This window comes from Lactuca serriola, chromosome 2 (assembly GCF_051521515.1).
Source record: "Lactuca serriola cultivar US96UC23 chromosome 2, Lser_US96UC23_V15, whole genome shotgun sequence".
In the NCBI taxonomy this organism is placed as follows: domain Eukaryota; kingdom Viridiplantae; phylum Streptophyta; class Magnoliopsida; order Asterales; family Asteraceae; genus Lactuca; species Lactuca serriola.
The window spans coordinates 21418431-21435245 of NC_136409.1; the positions used below are offsets into that span (position 1 = coordinate 21418431).

At 38.0% G+C, this 16815-nt stretch overlaps 1 protein-coding gene across 1 annotated transcript; it reads right to left on the reverse strand.

The window, feature by feature from the left end:
- Positions 1–16052: 16052 nt before the first annotated feature.
- On the reverse strand, positions 16053–16457 carry LOC145089050 (putative mitochondrial protein AtMg00860). Its single transcript, XM_079027550.1, has one exon. It carries the CDS (start codon positions 16455–16457, stop codon positions 16053–16055), a length of 405 nt encoding a protein of 134 aa, XP_078883676.1.
- Between the last annotated feature and the right edge of the window lie 358 nt (positions 16458–16815).

Below are 16815 nucleotides of genomic sequence, written 5' to 3' on the forward strand. Positions count from 1 at the left end.
CAATATCAGTTTTAGACTTATCCAAGTGGGAGACTGTTGGATTAATGTCTAAGTCCATAACTATAATTGGTAAGACTTGACCCGACCCGGCATGGTCCATTTGGGTTACATGCCATCATGCACTTGGATAGACTATAATGAGAGAAATAAGACACTTATGGTTATTAATATATTATAAGTTCTAGTATATTAATAATAAGAATAATAAGATTATTTAATTAGTATTGATCAAGAATTAATCTAGGATTAATTAAGTGATCAAAAGAAGACTAATTAAATATAGGGGTTGATTATGTTAATCATCCATACTTGTATAGTGGGCTAATGCTCCATGGATAATCAAGTTGGGCTAAAACCCATAGGATGGTCCATGGATGCTCCATGGTGTATTTGAATCCATGGATCCAAGGAAATGGAAAGTCATGACAATTAGGGCTTACCCTAATTGTAACACTATATAAAGATCTTATTGTTGACAAAAATCGGCCACTAGTGAGAATAAGAAAGGGCTAGCCGATTTTCATGAAGTGTAGAATTCTATCAAGTTATTCCAAGTGTATTTGGTGTTGTGTGAACCATTTGAGGTGTCTCACTTGGGGCACTAGGCACTCAAGCTTCATGAAGACTTTCTACATGGAAGAGGTATGTATTATATCTTGTTATATTCATTATTTTGTATGCTTGCTTAGGATAATACCTTGGAAGTTCTTATTTGCATGTATAATAGAGAAAACATAGATCCAAGGTATTTAGGGTTACATGTACACTTAGGAGTGTTAGAATGCTCAAAACCCAACAATTATAACTTCCAAGGTTTCTTCCTAACTAGCATAGCATAAGGATTATGAATCATAAAAGTACTAGTAGAAATACATACCCTTTTATGATGGTTGATTGTTTGGAGTTTGAGAGCCAAGCACCAATAGTGTGAATGCCTCAAATGGAATCACAAATCACCACAAACACTTGTAAAAATTTGAGAGAGTACTATACTTTCTTGTGGAATCGGCCACCACTAAGTCTCACACTCCTAGAGTCACATTTCTTGCATCATATGCTTCTTTATATAGTGTGCATGGTTAGGGTGAAACCCTAATAACCCATGTCTTTTCCTTTCCTAGGATCCATGGGTTAAAAGCTCCATGGACCATCCATGGACTTCCATATTAGCTTAGCCCATTTAACAAATGAGTATTAGCCCACACTATATAAAATATAATAGCCCGTAATTTAATCAGTCTTCTTTTTAATCTCTAAATTAATTCATAATTAATTTAAGACTAAAACTAATTAAATAACATGACTTCATATTAATATATTATAACTTATAATATATTAATAAATCGTAAGTATACAATTCTCATAAAATTATCCATAAAGCGTTTGGGTGAAGTGCAACCCAAATGGACCATGCCGGGTCGGGTAAAGTATGTACCAAATAAGTTATGGACTTAGACACCTTATCCAACAGACTCCCACGTGAATAAGTCTAATAACTATATTTGCGTATGTTACTTCAGGAACCAACCAGCAATCGTAGCTCTCGAAAACTTTGTTGAACTATGAAGTGCCATTTTAGATAAGTGATCATATATTCCTCTGTTCTCATGATATCAGCCGGACAAATACATGGAACAATGTCGTACTTATTGTCCAGCAGTTTGTTTCCCGATTTCCGATTTGTTTGAAAAAGAACTTAATCGAACACATCAATTTAGTTCTGACCGGTCGGTACATAGGTCACAACAAAATCATCGAGGGGCCCAGATATCGCTTCTATTTCTAGAAGGAACATATAAACTTCGACTCATATGCTTGTTCTACTACTTGTTGAATTGTACACAAAGGCACGTTTTATAACATCAAGTTACTGATGCGTTTACGTGCAATCAATGCACAACCAACTCATAGGTAACAAATCATATCTCTAGGTTTGAAGATTTATATGATATTACCGTGTCACAATCACTCTAGATAAATTCCATGAAGTGATACAAGTGAGCGTGGGTTTATTCCAATACACATAACTTATAAGCACTCATGAATGTTGTAGCAACCATTGCTATGACTAAACCCATTTAGCCATCTACAAACTCGATTCATGACAGTCTTGATTCATACCTACTTCCAACATATGAACGACTGTGGAGTGTTTAAATAACTTAGTCATTCAGAAAGAATAACCTAGCTATTTTGGAAGTCAAAACATGCAAAGTGAAACACAATAATAATCGAATCCAATATGGTCTCAGAACCCTTTTGAATATTAATAGAACCACCTTTTATTTATCACCATATTGATTACACATTATTCATTGTATAATGTTTCAAACAATCAACTTAAGACTTGAATAAAAACAACAGTCGTCCCATGCTCCTAGCATGTACACTTTGTTTTTCTAAACAATTGTTATCCCATACTCCAAGTATGCACACTATGTTTGTCTATGATCCTTACATTGTGATGTAGATCAATTAAACATGATTCCATTGATACTCATTTCACAATCCCAAATCCTTATTGTAAATGTGAGAATCCCCGATTCCTATCATTTACCAAAAAATCTGTTAGATTTTAAACTTTTATGCAATGTTCCTCTTGTAATGATTATGCACAAAGTCACCAAAACCTTGTCACCAGTCATTACAGAGTATTCCAAAGAAGGTCAACCTCTATGGAACAGAAGTCTCATATTCAAAGTACATTGCTTTGAACATCCTTCTTGCATTAAGGTTTTCTAATCTTACATAGATTGAATAACTTCCACCTATGGAGACATTTCCATAGTCCCATTTTGACTATCACTTCCAAACAAGAGTTACTTCTTTTCAGAATATGTCAATATGGTCCTTTTCGACTACTTACATCATACTTCCAACTTTCCCTGAGCAACCAATCTTTGGCGAACCTCAGATTGTCCTCGACAATTGCTTAATCACTTTAGTCATATCTAGTTCTAGACTTTTCCCTTCTCAATGCCTTAAGCATTTGGAAAATTTAGAAAAGATGAATATTATAGCACATGCAATCGATCCTATATCCGAAGCATATGGGACACGATTCATGATGTTTGACATAAATACATGATACTAGACCAGTCTTTTGCTACAATATTTTTTTATTTTCCATGTTTTCAAAATTTAACTATGAAGAGGGATGCCATAATCATAATCGAATTTTGAAAACGCAATATATATAGAATTTCTTCAAGTTGAACCATTCCAACATAAAATTCATATATATATATATATATATATATATATATATATATATATATATATATATATATATATATATATATATATATATATACTTGACTAAAGATTATTAAAATCTCAATCTAAGCTTTAGAATTGAAATGAAGTATAATTTCCTCTCCCTTAATTATAGCAAAACAACTTTTCAACCCCTGCAACTTCACGAATTAACACTTTGTTTTCTATAATTAACATTGCTAACTTGCAACAGTAAACGTAATAATCATGCTCCCACTAACATGATGATTATCAGCATAACACTTATGCTCCCACTAGCTCTGACATATTTCTAGAAATCTGCTAGACTTCTGAAATTTAGATTCATACACCATTTCTTAGATAGCTCACATGTGTCTAAACAATTTTCAGAACTATGAAAAGGGATACCATAATCATAGTCTTAATTCTTTAGACAGTTTCCATTTCTCACAAGTCCATGTTAGTGTGCCGGTGAACCACACGCGCTCCACTAACAACTTTTGAAAATGCAAATAACACAATTGATATCTACGTAAAATCTACTTAGTGAAAGCGTTTCCTCACCATCATTTTCATGAATCAGAGAGAAACCTTATGATACTTACATTTTATAGTGTATGAGTTCCTATCCATGTGAATTTGTCAAAACTCTACTCACAAGATAAGGTTAGTGACAAATTCAGCCTTACATGGATTAAACTTGTTCAATCTTAGTTTCTTGTCACCTTGGTAGCACAAGGCCCACCAATGATTCCAAGTTGAACTCTGATAACTCACGTGCAAATTCAACTTATTTGAAGTAGGTACAGAAATAAGAATTATGTCAACACGATAGGTTGCAAACCTTAAGTCGTGTGCTAGTGATAAATTACAGGTTTTACTCTTGATTAAATCTTGAAACTCTTTCAGGATGTTTAAGGCTCCCACTGTCCCCTTAACATACAAGTTTCCCCAGTCAAGAACCATTCCTTGACAAAACAAATATTCATGGGATAGTGCAGATTCTTATCAAGACTAACACTTCACACAATTGGTCTTAGTTGGTCTTTGTCTCATCCAAGACATCACAACTTACCAATCTCAAATGTACAAGGGTAGAAACATTTTACACTACATTTGATAAGTGTTTTAAACCTTACTTTATGTCACTTAATGTTACAATCTTGGAGTATGACTCTAAGAATTGTTTTGGAACGAAGTATGACTCATCTTCTCGATCTTAACCAATCCAACAATTCATGACCTCTCTTCTTAGCTATAACAATGCACTAAGACGTCCTTAGAGTATGAATTTGTGACATGGTTTCATAATCATTAAGATGATCATGAAATACGATACTAAAGTACTCTCCCATCCTTTCAGATTTGAGAAACTTTTATCTTTCTGCCTAATTTGATTCTTCTCATTTTTTTTGTCATACATTGTAACCTTTCCAATGTTACAGAATTATACTTAACCTCATAAGTATAATCATATTTACTAATCTTTAGTAAATCATGACAAATCAATCTTTGTGGTGGACCTTGACCAGCGCACACCCAGTGTACCTAATTCCTTAGTCCTTCAATTGACTCACATATACATGTGATCAAAGAATTAGTCTTAATTTTCAAAGATGAAAATTCTCATTCATCATACAATACAACTTCTATGATTCCAAGTTTCTGTCCAATTGAAACTTGGGTGATAAAAAACTTTTTTCATTTGGTAAATTCGGACACTACCACAAATGAATGAATCAAATCCACTTTCCAATATTGCTATTACTGGAAACATATAAGCAACAATTTTCCACAGATGCCATTGTAAGGATATTTTTAAAATAAATAAAATTAAAACCCTTTTTTTTATTATTTTAAAACTTTGCGGAAAAACTTATCCTTACAATCCACATGAAAACCTTGTTGTTATCTATTCATAAGCAATATATTATAACTCCTAAGCAACAGCTCAAAATTCTGATTGCCGAACCATGCGATCGAAACCCACCTTTGCAATCAGAATCAACATATACTTACTTTAAGCTTCCTATCTTTTCTTTGATTCTTAAAAACATCAGCATGTGACCCATTCACATTATGTAATAAGAATCTCCAAATAGGAACTTAATAGAGTTAGACAGTGGACTTTACCCAAAGTAGAGTCAAACCACTTGACTTGATCAACCTTATGACCTTTCAGGTGAATAGGGCAGCTTTGCAACCAATGCCCCTTCCTTTGGCAACAAAACACATGGACCCTTTGTTAATGGCACATGAGACTATCTCAGAATTTTCCTTTCTCTTTTCTATTTGGTCAACCGAGTTGACTATAGCCGATCCCTTTCCATTGGGAAGAGAAATCCTTTTCTAGATATCCAATGCTACCATTGTCAATGTCCATGTAGACTTGGGAAGTTGTTCTTTTAATCAAATTTGCTTTACTGGTGTTCCAAATCATTGCTGATTCCACAACACCAAGCAAATAGGTAACATCATTAAGGGTCATGTCATAGTCTGTCTCATAGTAGTCCCAAAGAAACTCACTATGATTCTAAGAAAGTGATTGAACATCCAACTTTCACGCGACTTTGACACCCAACTCTCCCGGCTTGTCAATATGTGACTTTATCTCCAAAATGTGAGCACACATAAACTATGCTTGCCAATAGGGATTAAGTGACTTTAAACTTTTCAAGAACTTGTGGGTGAGGGAGAATAATTGGAGGAGGTGGAGGAAGTGAAGCATGATGTTGAGCGACACCATCTTCAAGAGATTTGGGAAGATCATAGTTGTCTGAACCAGAGATCTATAATGGGAGAAAATCAAGTTAGTTGATTTAAAATCCTTAATATAACACCCAATATGAAATATTAAGGCTAGGACCCAACACAATATTTTATAATTTGGAAGAGGGATGTCGTAATCCAAGCTATAAAATATTTGAAGGTAGGCGAATGACAATTCACCAATTTCCACCATGAAAAACGAAATAATTGATTAGGTTTTAATTGGATTTAAAATTCCTAGATCTTTTGAGATTCATTGAACTTTTCAATGGCATGTTTCAATCTCGATTGTGCCCTTCATGTTTTGTGACTGGTTTGCCGAGGATCACAAAACAAGGTGTGAATAACCATACCAATTCACTTGGTACCCTTAATATTATCACCTAATCAATGTGCCGGTAAACCACACACGCTCCACCGATCTATGATAAACATTAAGTTACCCTTCATGATCCTTACTAGTCCAAGTTAGTGTGCCGGTTAACCACACACACTCCACCAACGACTTGGTAAGGTACAAAGTGTGAATTCCATGGGCTAGCACCAAATTCACATTTTTCCTAAAGTAAATAAGATTGGGAATTAAATAAAACATTTAGTTACTTTATAATAATCATTATACTTTTAATGAGAATTTAAAGTCATTGTCCTACCCGTTCGGCTAACGACCCTCCACCAGTCAAGCAAGCGGTGGGTGAGAGTGGACACCTATTAAGTTGCCATTTTATAGGCAACAACCTTATACCCACCTTATACACTGGCTTCATGAATGAGGCCTACTAACGGTAAAACGACTTGTTCTTATACATATATATAATAATTAACCATTAATCTTATAATAGTATAAGGATAGAATTTTAACTTTTAAAACTTCTAGGGTATGGAATTAAAGTTTGTGTGAGACTTTACAAATTCCAAAACTTGAGGGCAAGTTTTGAACAATTCATAAACTTTTGGATATTCATAACTTATGAGTTTTAATTAAGTGTTTAAAACTTTTAATGAAGAGTCTCTTGGAAATCCATAACTTGAGGACAAGTTATGAAGTCCATAAAAGCATTTATTAGAAAAACTCTTCAAAAGTGTAACTTATGACTTCTTAAAAAAAACATTTAAAAGAAAAACTTTTGGAATTCCATAACTTGAGGACAAATTATGAATTCCATTGAAACACATTAAGACCAAGAATTAACTAACAAACAATTTGCAAATAATTCCTATGATCTAACAAAACTCATATGAACATGAACATCCCCATCAACAATTTCAAGAATCATATGAACACATATAAACTTGAAATTTTGATTATAACATTGAAATTGGTCCACCATCATCATTACCACATCAAAAACAGGTTTTATGAGTCCAAAACAGTTTAAGGTAATGATTCTAGACCAATTCCAGCACCAAAACTCAAAGATATGCTGTCTGGGGTTCCAACTCGTCGAGTGCATGAACCAACTCGCCGAGTTGGATGAATTTTGTCTTGGACTCGTCGAGACCCTTCATGGACTCGGCGAGTCTGCTGTGCAGACAGCACATAAACTTCGATTTTCAGCAATCTGCATCAAGTATTCAAGAGAACAAGCCTAGGATCTGATACCACTGTTTGGTTTTGAGCAATCTAACACTTCCTAAGTGTGCATGAAACCCTAATAAACCTTGGATCTATGTTTTCTTCTAAAATATATGCAAATAATAACTTCCAAGGTTTCTTCCTAACTAGCATAGCATAAGGATTATGAATCATAAAAGTACTAGTAGAAATACATACCTTTTGATGATGGTTGATTGTTTGGAGTTTGAGAGCCAAGCACCAATAGTGTGAATGCCTCAAATGGAATCACAAATCACCACAAACACTTGGAAAACTTTGAGAGAGTAGTATACTTTCTTGTGGAATCGGCCATCACTAAGTCTCACACTCCTAGAGTCACATTTCTTGCATCATATGCTTCTTTATATAGTGTGCATGGTTAGGGTGAAACCCTAATAACCCATGTCTTTTCCTTTCCAAGGATCCATGGGTTAAAAGCTCCATGGACCATCCATGGACTTCCTTATTAGCTTAGCCTATTTAACAAATGAGTATTAGCCCACACTATATAAAATATAATAGCCCATAATTTAATCAGTCTTCTTTTTAATCTCTAAATTAATTCATAATTAATTTAAGACTAAAACTAATTAAATAACATGACTTCATATTAATATATTATAACTTATAATATATTAATAAATTGTAAGTATACAATTCTCATAAAATTATCCATAAATCGTTTGGGTGAAGTGCAACCCAAATGGACCATGCCGGGTCGGGTCAAGTATGTACCAAATAAGTTATGGACTTAGACACCTTATCCAACAAACGGATACCGGTTCTTGAACGTCAACTTGTTCAACTCCCGGTAATCAATACACATCCGGTGTGAACCATCCTTCTTCTTGGCAAAAAGGAATGACGCTCCCCAAGGTGAGCTACTCGGTCTAATAAACCCCTTCCCCAACAGCTCCTGAAGCTGCGTGGATAACTCCTGCATCTCTGGCGGCGCGAGGCGATAAGGCGCCTTGGCGATAGGTGCTGCTCCCGGAATCAAATCAATATGGAACTCCACTTGTCTTTCCGGAGGCACGCCCGGAAGTTCCTCAGGAAAAAAATCCGGAAACTCGCACACTACTGGAACCTCATCAACCGAACTTGGCCTCCCCGCGGCCACTCGTGTGTCCATCACATAGGCTATGAATCCACTGCATCCCTACTACAAACTCTGTCTTGCCCTAGCAGCCGAACAAAACGCTGACCCACACTAGGTCCCTTCGCCATACACAGTAAGCACTCCCCCACTAGGGTCTCGTATGGTCACCAGCTGTCTCTCACAGTGAATGACCGCTCCAAACTTACTTAACCAATCCTTGCCCACAATGACACAGACATATCCCATCGCGATAGAACCAGATCTATGGGGAACTTGACACCAAAAATCTCGAGCACACATCCTCGAATCACGTCGGTGGCATATACCGCTTTCTCATCAGCTATGGAAAACCTCAGAGGTCGACTCATCACCTCCCGATCAATATCGATGTGTGACTAAAAGCCAAAGATACAAAAGACCGACTCGCACCCGAGTCAAATAATACCAAGGCAGGTACAAAATGCACAAGAAAAGTACCTACGCATAACATAATATAAGCACAATATCTCATCATAAAAGTAAATACACGAAAGAATACATACCAGCCACGACATCGGGCACCGCGCGGACCTCCTCCGCAGTCAACTGAAAAGCTCTCCCATGAGCCCTCGGAGCCTCGGCCTTCACTGGTCGAGTCTCGGTAACCCTAGCAGCAGGCGCAGATCCTTGTGTTGATCCCTGGTGAAGCTGCAGACACTCAGCCTTCCGATGGCCGGTCTGGTTGCAATGGAAGCAAACCATAAATCCCTTGGGGCAATCCCTAGCGATATGCCCCTCCTTGCCACATTTGTAGCAAGCACCTGATCGACAAGCCCCTCATGACCCTTGGCGCACTTTCTGCAAGTGCGGCCCTTCTGGCCTCCCATCGTCGAATCAACGGACTTGGTTCGCTTGGCTGCCGGCTGAGACTGAGTCGGCCGCCTCTCCATCCTCTGAGACTCGGCCCCCTCCCTGGCCTGAGTCTTCAACTCAATCTCCCTCTTCCGGGCATTTGCTTGGAGCTCAGCAAATGTCCGGTACGTCGAGTTCGATATGAACACCCGAATGTCCCTCCTCAGAATACCCAAATATCGGCTCATCCGTGCCTGCTTAGTAGACACCTGCTCAGGGCAGAACATCGCCCTCTCATGAAACTTTCGGGTGACCACAACAACTGAATCATTATCCTGCTTGAGGGTCAAGAACTCCTGAATCAGCCGTTCCCTCTCCACCGGGGGAACATACTCGTCTCTAAACATGGTGGTGAATCTCTCCCAAGTCACTGCTCAAATCTCTGCTAGAGTGAAGTTCGCCATCACGAACTTCCACCAATCCTTCGCTCCTAGGCGGAGCTGGTTCAAAGCGAACCGTACCCTCAGATGCTCCGGACATGAACACGTATAGAAGCATCCCTCGATGTCAGCAATCCATCTCATCGCAGCGATTATGTCCTGCGTCCCATCAAACTCGGGTGGCTTCGTGTTATTGAACTCCCGGAACAACAACGAGTCACCTCCCTGAGGTCTGGCAGCAGCCACAGCTGTTGTAGCTGCAGCGGCTGCAGCCTCAGTCACCGCGGCGTACTGCTCATCAAAAGTCTCCAACATCGTAGTCTTGATAGACCCAAACATCTCCGGAATCTCGGCCTGGATTGCCGCAGCCACCTCATCGTGGATCAGCTGACGAAGCTCCTCATCACTCACACTGCTCGTCCCAGGTCTGTGGCGTGTCCCAACCATAATGCCTCTGAAATGCAACATAAAAATGTCAGAGACTCGATCGAGCATACTCGCACTCGATAACGCAACCCTACTCGGCCTCCGATACCCAAAGGATTCCTACTTTGGTTGCCCACTGATCCGGTGTCTTCAGTAGTACGTGCCCTATAATACTGATTACACCGCATCAGCATTCACCGCAAGTCCTCCTCCTTGGACCCCGGAACGCGAGTACTCTATTCTTGCTATGCATGGGCTACCTACTCGTTCCCAAGGCATCTCATAGCAGCAAGATTTCCCTAGACTAAGGCATCACAAATCAGGCCACTCTATTCATAATAAGAATACCTAGTCTATTCTAGCATTCATAACATATCATAACATATCTCATAACACATATTGTAAGGGTATTTTGGGGATTTTACCGTTCGGACGCTAGTTGTCCGTACACACTGCTTCTTCTTTGGTTATGACAAAATCTCTTATAAAATTTTATGCTTTTATTATTGAAAGATTTTTTTTCTCAAATCCTCAGTTTGAGTTCAGTTACGCCTGAAGGTGCACCCGAATCCCTCAAACCAAGGCTCTGATACCAACTTGTAACAACGTAAATTTTCAAACAAATTTTTTTTTCATTTCTTAAAACATGTTTTCATCCAAAACAGACCATAAAATCCAATGTATCATAATCATAATACAAATATGTCAAATCCCAAGATCACAAAAATAAATCTTCCATCAGTGTGTACAGATCACGCCGGCACCTTTCGACGGTCCTCGCTAGTACCTGAAACACATAAGACAACAACTGTAAGCATAAATGCTTAGTGAATTCCCCAAAATACTACTTACATGCATACGCATTTCCAGGCCATGACCTTTCGGTCCATGTGTCTCAGGGGACTTCCATCCCGACCCGGTAAACCTTCCGGTCCTACCCGCGTCGACCTTTCGGTCCACATCACAATGCCTTCCAACCCATAACATAAGTGCCTTCCGGCCCATAACATAATGCCTTCCAGCCCATATCAAGCATAGAATACATAGCACATACAGACGGTTAACTTAATCATATACAACGCATACAACTCATAACATATCCGACCTTCCGGTCACACATAGATACCCTTCCGGGTACAACATAGTGAGAAGACTCACTTGAAGGAAGTCTAGAATCTCACGTGCTTGATACCTCCAAATCTCGAAACGACGACCCAAGCCCGCCTAGTCACAACGAAATATCACTCTAGTTAATATAGGCTTCCAAGACTAGGCTACACCCTTTTCATTATCCCACAGAGGGGTAAAAGACCATTTCACCCATCCTTGACTCAAAGTCCACATGTTGACCAAAACCCTGAAAGTCAACAAAAGTCAACAGACAACAGTTCGCGGGGCGTACCAGCTTCTGTACGCGGGGCGTACGTCGATGAACTACAATCGGGGGTCTCAACCGCTTACGCTGTGCGTACTGAGAGTTACGCCCAGCGTAAGTCTCAGTTTCAGCCATACCATGAGTTTTGGTCTTAAACGGTTAAGACACTCCTTCAACTTCCAGATATGTCTCTCCTTAAGCCTCTTATCCCATAAAGTCAGAACCTTTAAGCCTTGGCATGGCTGTAAAGGATCCTACACCCTCTAACACCTTTCTTTTCTCCTCCAAAGATCTAGATCTCATGCATGGCTCAACATTCACGTCCAAGATTACATTTTTATTAACATACAACTAAAATAGACCTAGAATATGATAGATCTAGGCCAATGGAGACTACTTGCTCATAAATTCTCCATCTTTGGGACCAAAACCCTTGAAATTGGTCCAACAAGCACGCCATAAGAACTACAAGGAAAGATCCGAACTTTTTACCTCAGGAAGAAGCTCCAACCTTTGTTATCCTCGGATCTACACATGTCCACCAACTTCTAGCCTCCACAGTGGACTTCTCTTCTCTTTTTCTACCTTGAAATGACACCTTGAAGCATAGAACACTCATACCCAAGTTAAAAACGAAGGAAAAGCTCTCTTAAGGTCTCTTTCTGAAGGATGGTGGCTGAGGAACAAGGCCATCTCATTCCTTTTATAGCCATCAAGCCATATTAGGGTTTTGGGTCTGGACCGGTTACGTCCGACGTAACCTTAGGTATGCCCAACGTACCTGGGTGACAACTCGTTCAATTTAAGCGCGCGAGTACACGCAACGTACTCTTTGTACGCCCAGCGTACTCGCCCAAAACAAAAGGGCCAACATGACATTTTATGAAAAGATGAAGGGCTAAATGGTCGTACCTGAATTTCGGGCTGTTACACACCAATTTCCACTAAAGTCGAAATATTAAAATATTTAAATTGGTTCTTAGAACTCCTAGATTCTTTTGAGATTCAATGAACTTTTTCAAAGGCATGTTTCAATCTCGAGTGTGCCCTCCAAGTTTTGTCACTGGGATGCTGAGGATCACAAAACGAGGTGTGAAGTAACCATGTAAATTACTTGGTACCCTTAATAAATTACCCCTCAATCGATGTGCCGGTTAACCACACACGCTCCATCGATACTATGATAAATATTAAGTCACCCTTTACCTACCTTGTTAAGTCCAAGTTAGTGTGCCGGTTAACCACACACACTCCACTAACGACTTAGACAAAGTGTAAAGTGTAATTTCATGGATTAGCACCTTATTCACATTTTTCCTAAAGTAACTAAGATTGGGAATTTAATAAACCATTTAGTTACTTTATAATATTCATCATACTTTTAATGAGAATTTATAAGTCCTTGTCTTACCCGTTCGGCTAACGACCCTCCACCAGTCATGTAAGCGGTGGGTGAGAGTGGACACCCATTAAGTTTCCATTTTATAGGCAACAACCTTATACCCACCTTATAGACCGGCTTCGTGAATGAGGCGTAGTAGCGGTAAGACGACTTTAATCTTATATATATATATATATATATATATATATATATATATATATATATATATATATAATTAGCTTATAATATTATAAGTATAAGGGTTGAATTTTAACTTTTAAAATTCTAAGGGTTGGAACTAAAGTTTACATCAAGACTTTACTTTTTCCAAAACATGAGGGCAAGTTTTGTAAACTTTCAAAACTTTTCATTTCTTGTAACTTATGTGTTTATTAGGGTATTAAAAATGAAGACTCTTCATTTTATAACCCATGTGTTCTTTTAATGGTTTTTAAACAAAGTGACTTTTGGTTTTCCATAACTTGAGGACAAGTTATGGACTCCATTAAAACACATAATGATCATGAATTAATCTACCACATAGGTTACAAATAAATCCTATGATCATCTAAACATCATAAAAGTTACATTTAAAACTTTGTAATTTTGATAACATGTTGTTGTAAATGGATTAGCAAAGACATTACACCATCTAAATCAGGTTTTCAAGTACCAAAACGGTTTAGGGTAATGTTTCTAGTCCATTTCAAGCAACTAAAGTCGAAAATCTGCATTCTGAGGCTCCTACTTGCCAAGTGCATCAACCTACTCGGCGAGTAGGTTGAAGATTCACATGAACTCGGCGAGTCCCCCCATGGACTCGGCGAGTTCATCAGTCAGATTGCAAAAATATTGTCTTTTTCAACTATTTAGCACAAATAACAAACAAACAAGACTAGGCTCTGATACCACTGTTGGGTTTTGAGCATTCTAACACTTCCTAAGTGTACATGCAACCCTAATAACTATGGATCTATGTTTTTCTAATTATCATGCAAAGTTGATTTCCAAGGCTATGATCCGATCTAGCATACATGGGGAACAATTCTAACTTGAATAATAGATAGAATTACATACCTTGTTGTTGTAAGTGTTCCTTGAAACCTTGTGAGCCTAGCACCTCAAGTGTGATGCCTCAAATGCTTCACACAACACCAAATGCAAAGTATAAACTTGAGAGAATACTCTAACACACTCAAAATCGGCGAAGCCCTCTTGTTTCTACAGTGTAGCCGATTTTGGGGAGAGTCATTGTCCTTATATAGTGTGTTGCATTAGGTAAAACCCTAATGTAACATGACTCTTCATTTCTCAATCTATGGGTTAACTCCATGGAGCATCCATGGAGCATCCTATGGGTGGAACCCAACTTGATAATTCGTGGAGTCTTTTAGCCCACTATATAAGATATGGAAGATTTACATAATCTACCCATATATTTAATTAGCTATTATTTTGATCACTTAATTAATTCTAAATTAATTCTTGATCAAAACTAATTAAATAATATTATTAATATATTAGAACTTATAATATATTAATAAACCATATGTGTTATTTCTCTCATTTAGTTTATCCAATTGCATGGTGCCATGCAACCCAAATGGACCATGCCAGGTCGGGTCAAGTATTTATCAGAAATAGTTATCGACTTAGACACCTTATCCAAAAATTATAACTATCTACGTTGATACTGATATACTATCATATAGACATAATAATAGCGTATATATAATATTTAGCATGTGTTTTCCCCCGAAAATATTAGAAAGTGGGGCCGTGAAACTCACCTTAGTAGCATGATTGTAGAATCTAAATAGTCAGAGGCTTGTCGTAGTCAAGCTCGGGAAGGGAAAACGGCCTTCGGAAACGAGAGAGAATGAAAGAAGAAGGCGTAACGACTGAATGAGCTTTGATCGCTATTAATAGGGTGTTTTGGGGCCATTCACGTCGTGAACATGATAGGTTCACGTCGTGAACTTCCATGAGTCATCCCATAGCCTTAACGCGTGTTTTCTATCTCCGATTAGTGTCTGTTGACTCCTCACATCGTGAATATTTGATGTTCACGTCGTGAGTTCAGTAAAATTAGGGTTTCTGACAGCTGCATCTTCGGAAGGCCATAACTTTTGCATACGAACTCCAGTTTCGGCGTTCTTTATATGCACGCGTAGGTAATTCCGAGTACTATGACTTTCGTTTAGACTCCAATAGCTAATTATAAGTATATTTTAAATTCCTCTTGTTATAAGGCATTATAGCGTTAGAATTTATCATAACTTCTTCACGCGAAGTCAGATTTAGATGTTTTCTGTATTTTTGTAATCGTATGAACGTATACATTGAGTTGTATCATGAAAGTTCATACTTTAACATGAATTACATAGTAAGTTTATCACATTACTAGTTTAACAAAATCACATTACATGATTGGCATAATCACATGTGATTGTTATTGACCTAATTTTGACGGGTGTTACATTCTCCCCCCGTTAGAATAATTTCGTCTCGAAATTTATCTTGTGGATGGGGTTTTGTTAAATAGTTGGGGAAAACATTGTGGAGATTGCTTAGCTCTTGATGTTGCTTAAGTTGATATGCGGTAGAACCAATTCTTGCTAGAATTTCAAAAGGTTCTATATATCGTGGTTTAGCTTGCCTTGTTTTCTGAATCGAATCATGCCTTTCCAAGGAGGGACCTTCAACATTACTTTATCTCCAACTTGGAATTTCAAAGGTTTATGTCATACGTCAGCATAGCACTTCTGACGGTCACGTGCTACCTTTAATCGCTCCTTAATTTGCATGATCTTTTGAGTTCTCTCGTGGATTATTTCTGGCTTGGCACATATGGTATCACCTATATGTTCTCTGACCAATTGTGTGTCTCCAACTTCTCAGCGCACCTTAAGTTGTTGTGATGTGTTGGTGATAACTTTTCCTCTTTGCATCAACACACATCCCAATCCTGGATTTTGTGCGTCGCAGTATACGACGAAATCTTCTGTTCCATCTGGGAGGAATAGGATTGGTGCACTACACAACATTTGCTTCAGTTCCTGAAAAGCAGCTTCTTGTTTGTCTTCCCAGTTGAGCTTTGTATCCTTCTGGGTTAGTGTTGTAAGCGGCTTGGGTATTTTGGAGAATTTATCTATGAATCTATAGTAATAGCAAGCAATTCCTAAGAATTGGTGCACTTCTGTTAGCGTCTTTGGTGCTTCCCAGTTCTTAATTTCTTCAATCTTTGAGGGTTGGACTTGAATCCCTTTGTTACTAACTACATGTTCTAAAAATTTGTACATCTTTAATCCAAAATTCACATTCGGAGAAATTGGCGTACAACTTTTCTTTTCTTATTAGTTCCAAGATTATTTACAAGTGTTGACCATGTTCTTTCTTGGCTTGTGAATATATTAATATATCATCGATAAACACTATCATGAATTTATCCAAGTACGGTTTTGCAAACACTATTCATGAGATCCATAAACATTGTTGGAGCGCTGGTCAATTCAAAGACTTAACAAGGAACTTAGATTGACCATACCGAGTCCTAAATGTTGTCTTAAGAAAATCGTCTTCTTGTACTCCGAGTTGATGGTATCTTGATCTGAGATCTATCCTTAATCTTCCAGAATCTTCCGGTGTTTTAGTCTTTCA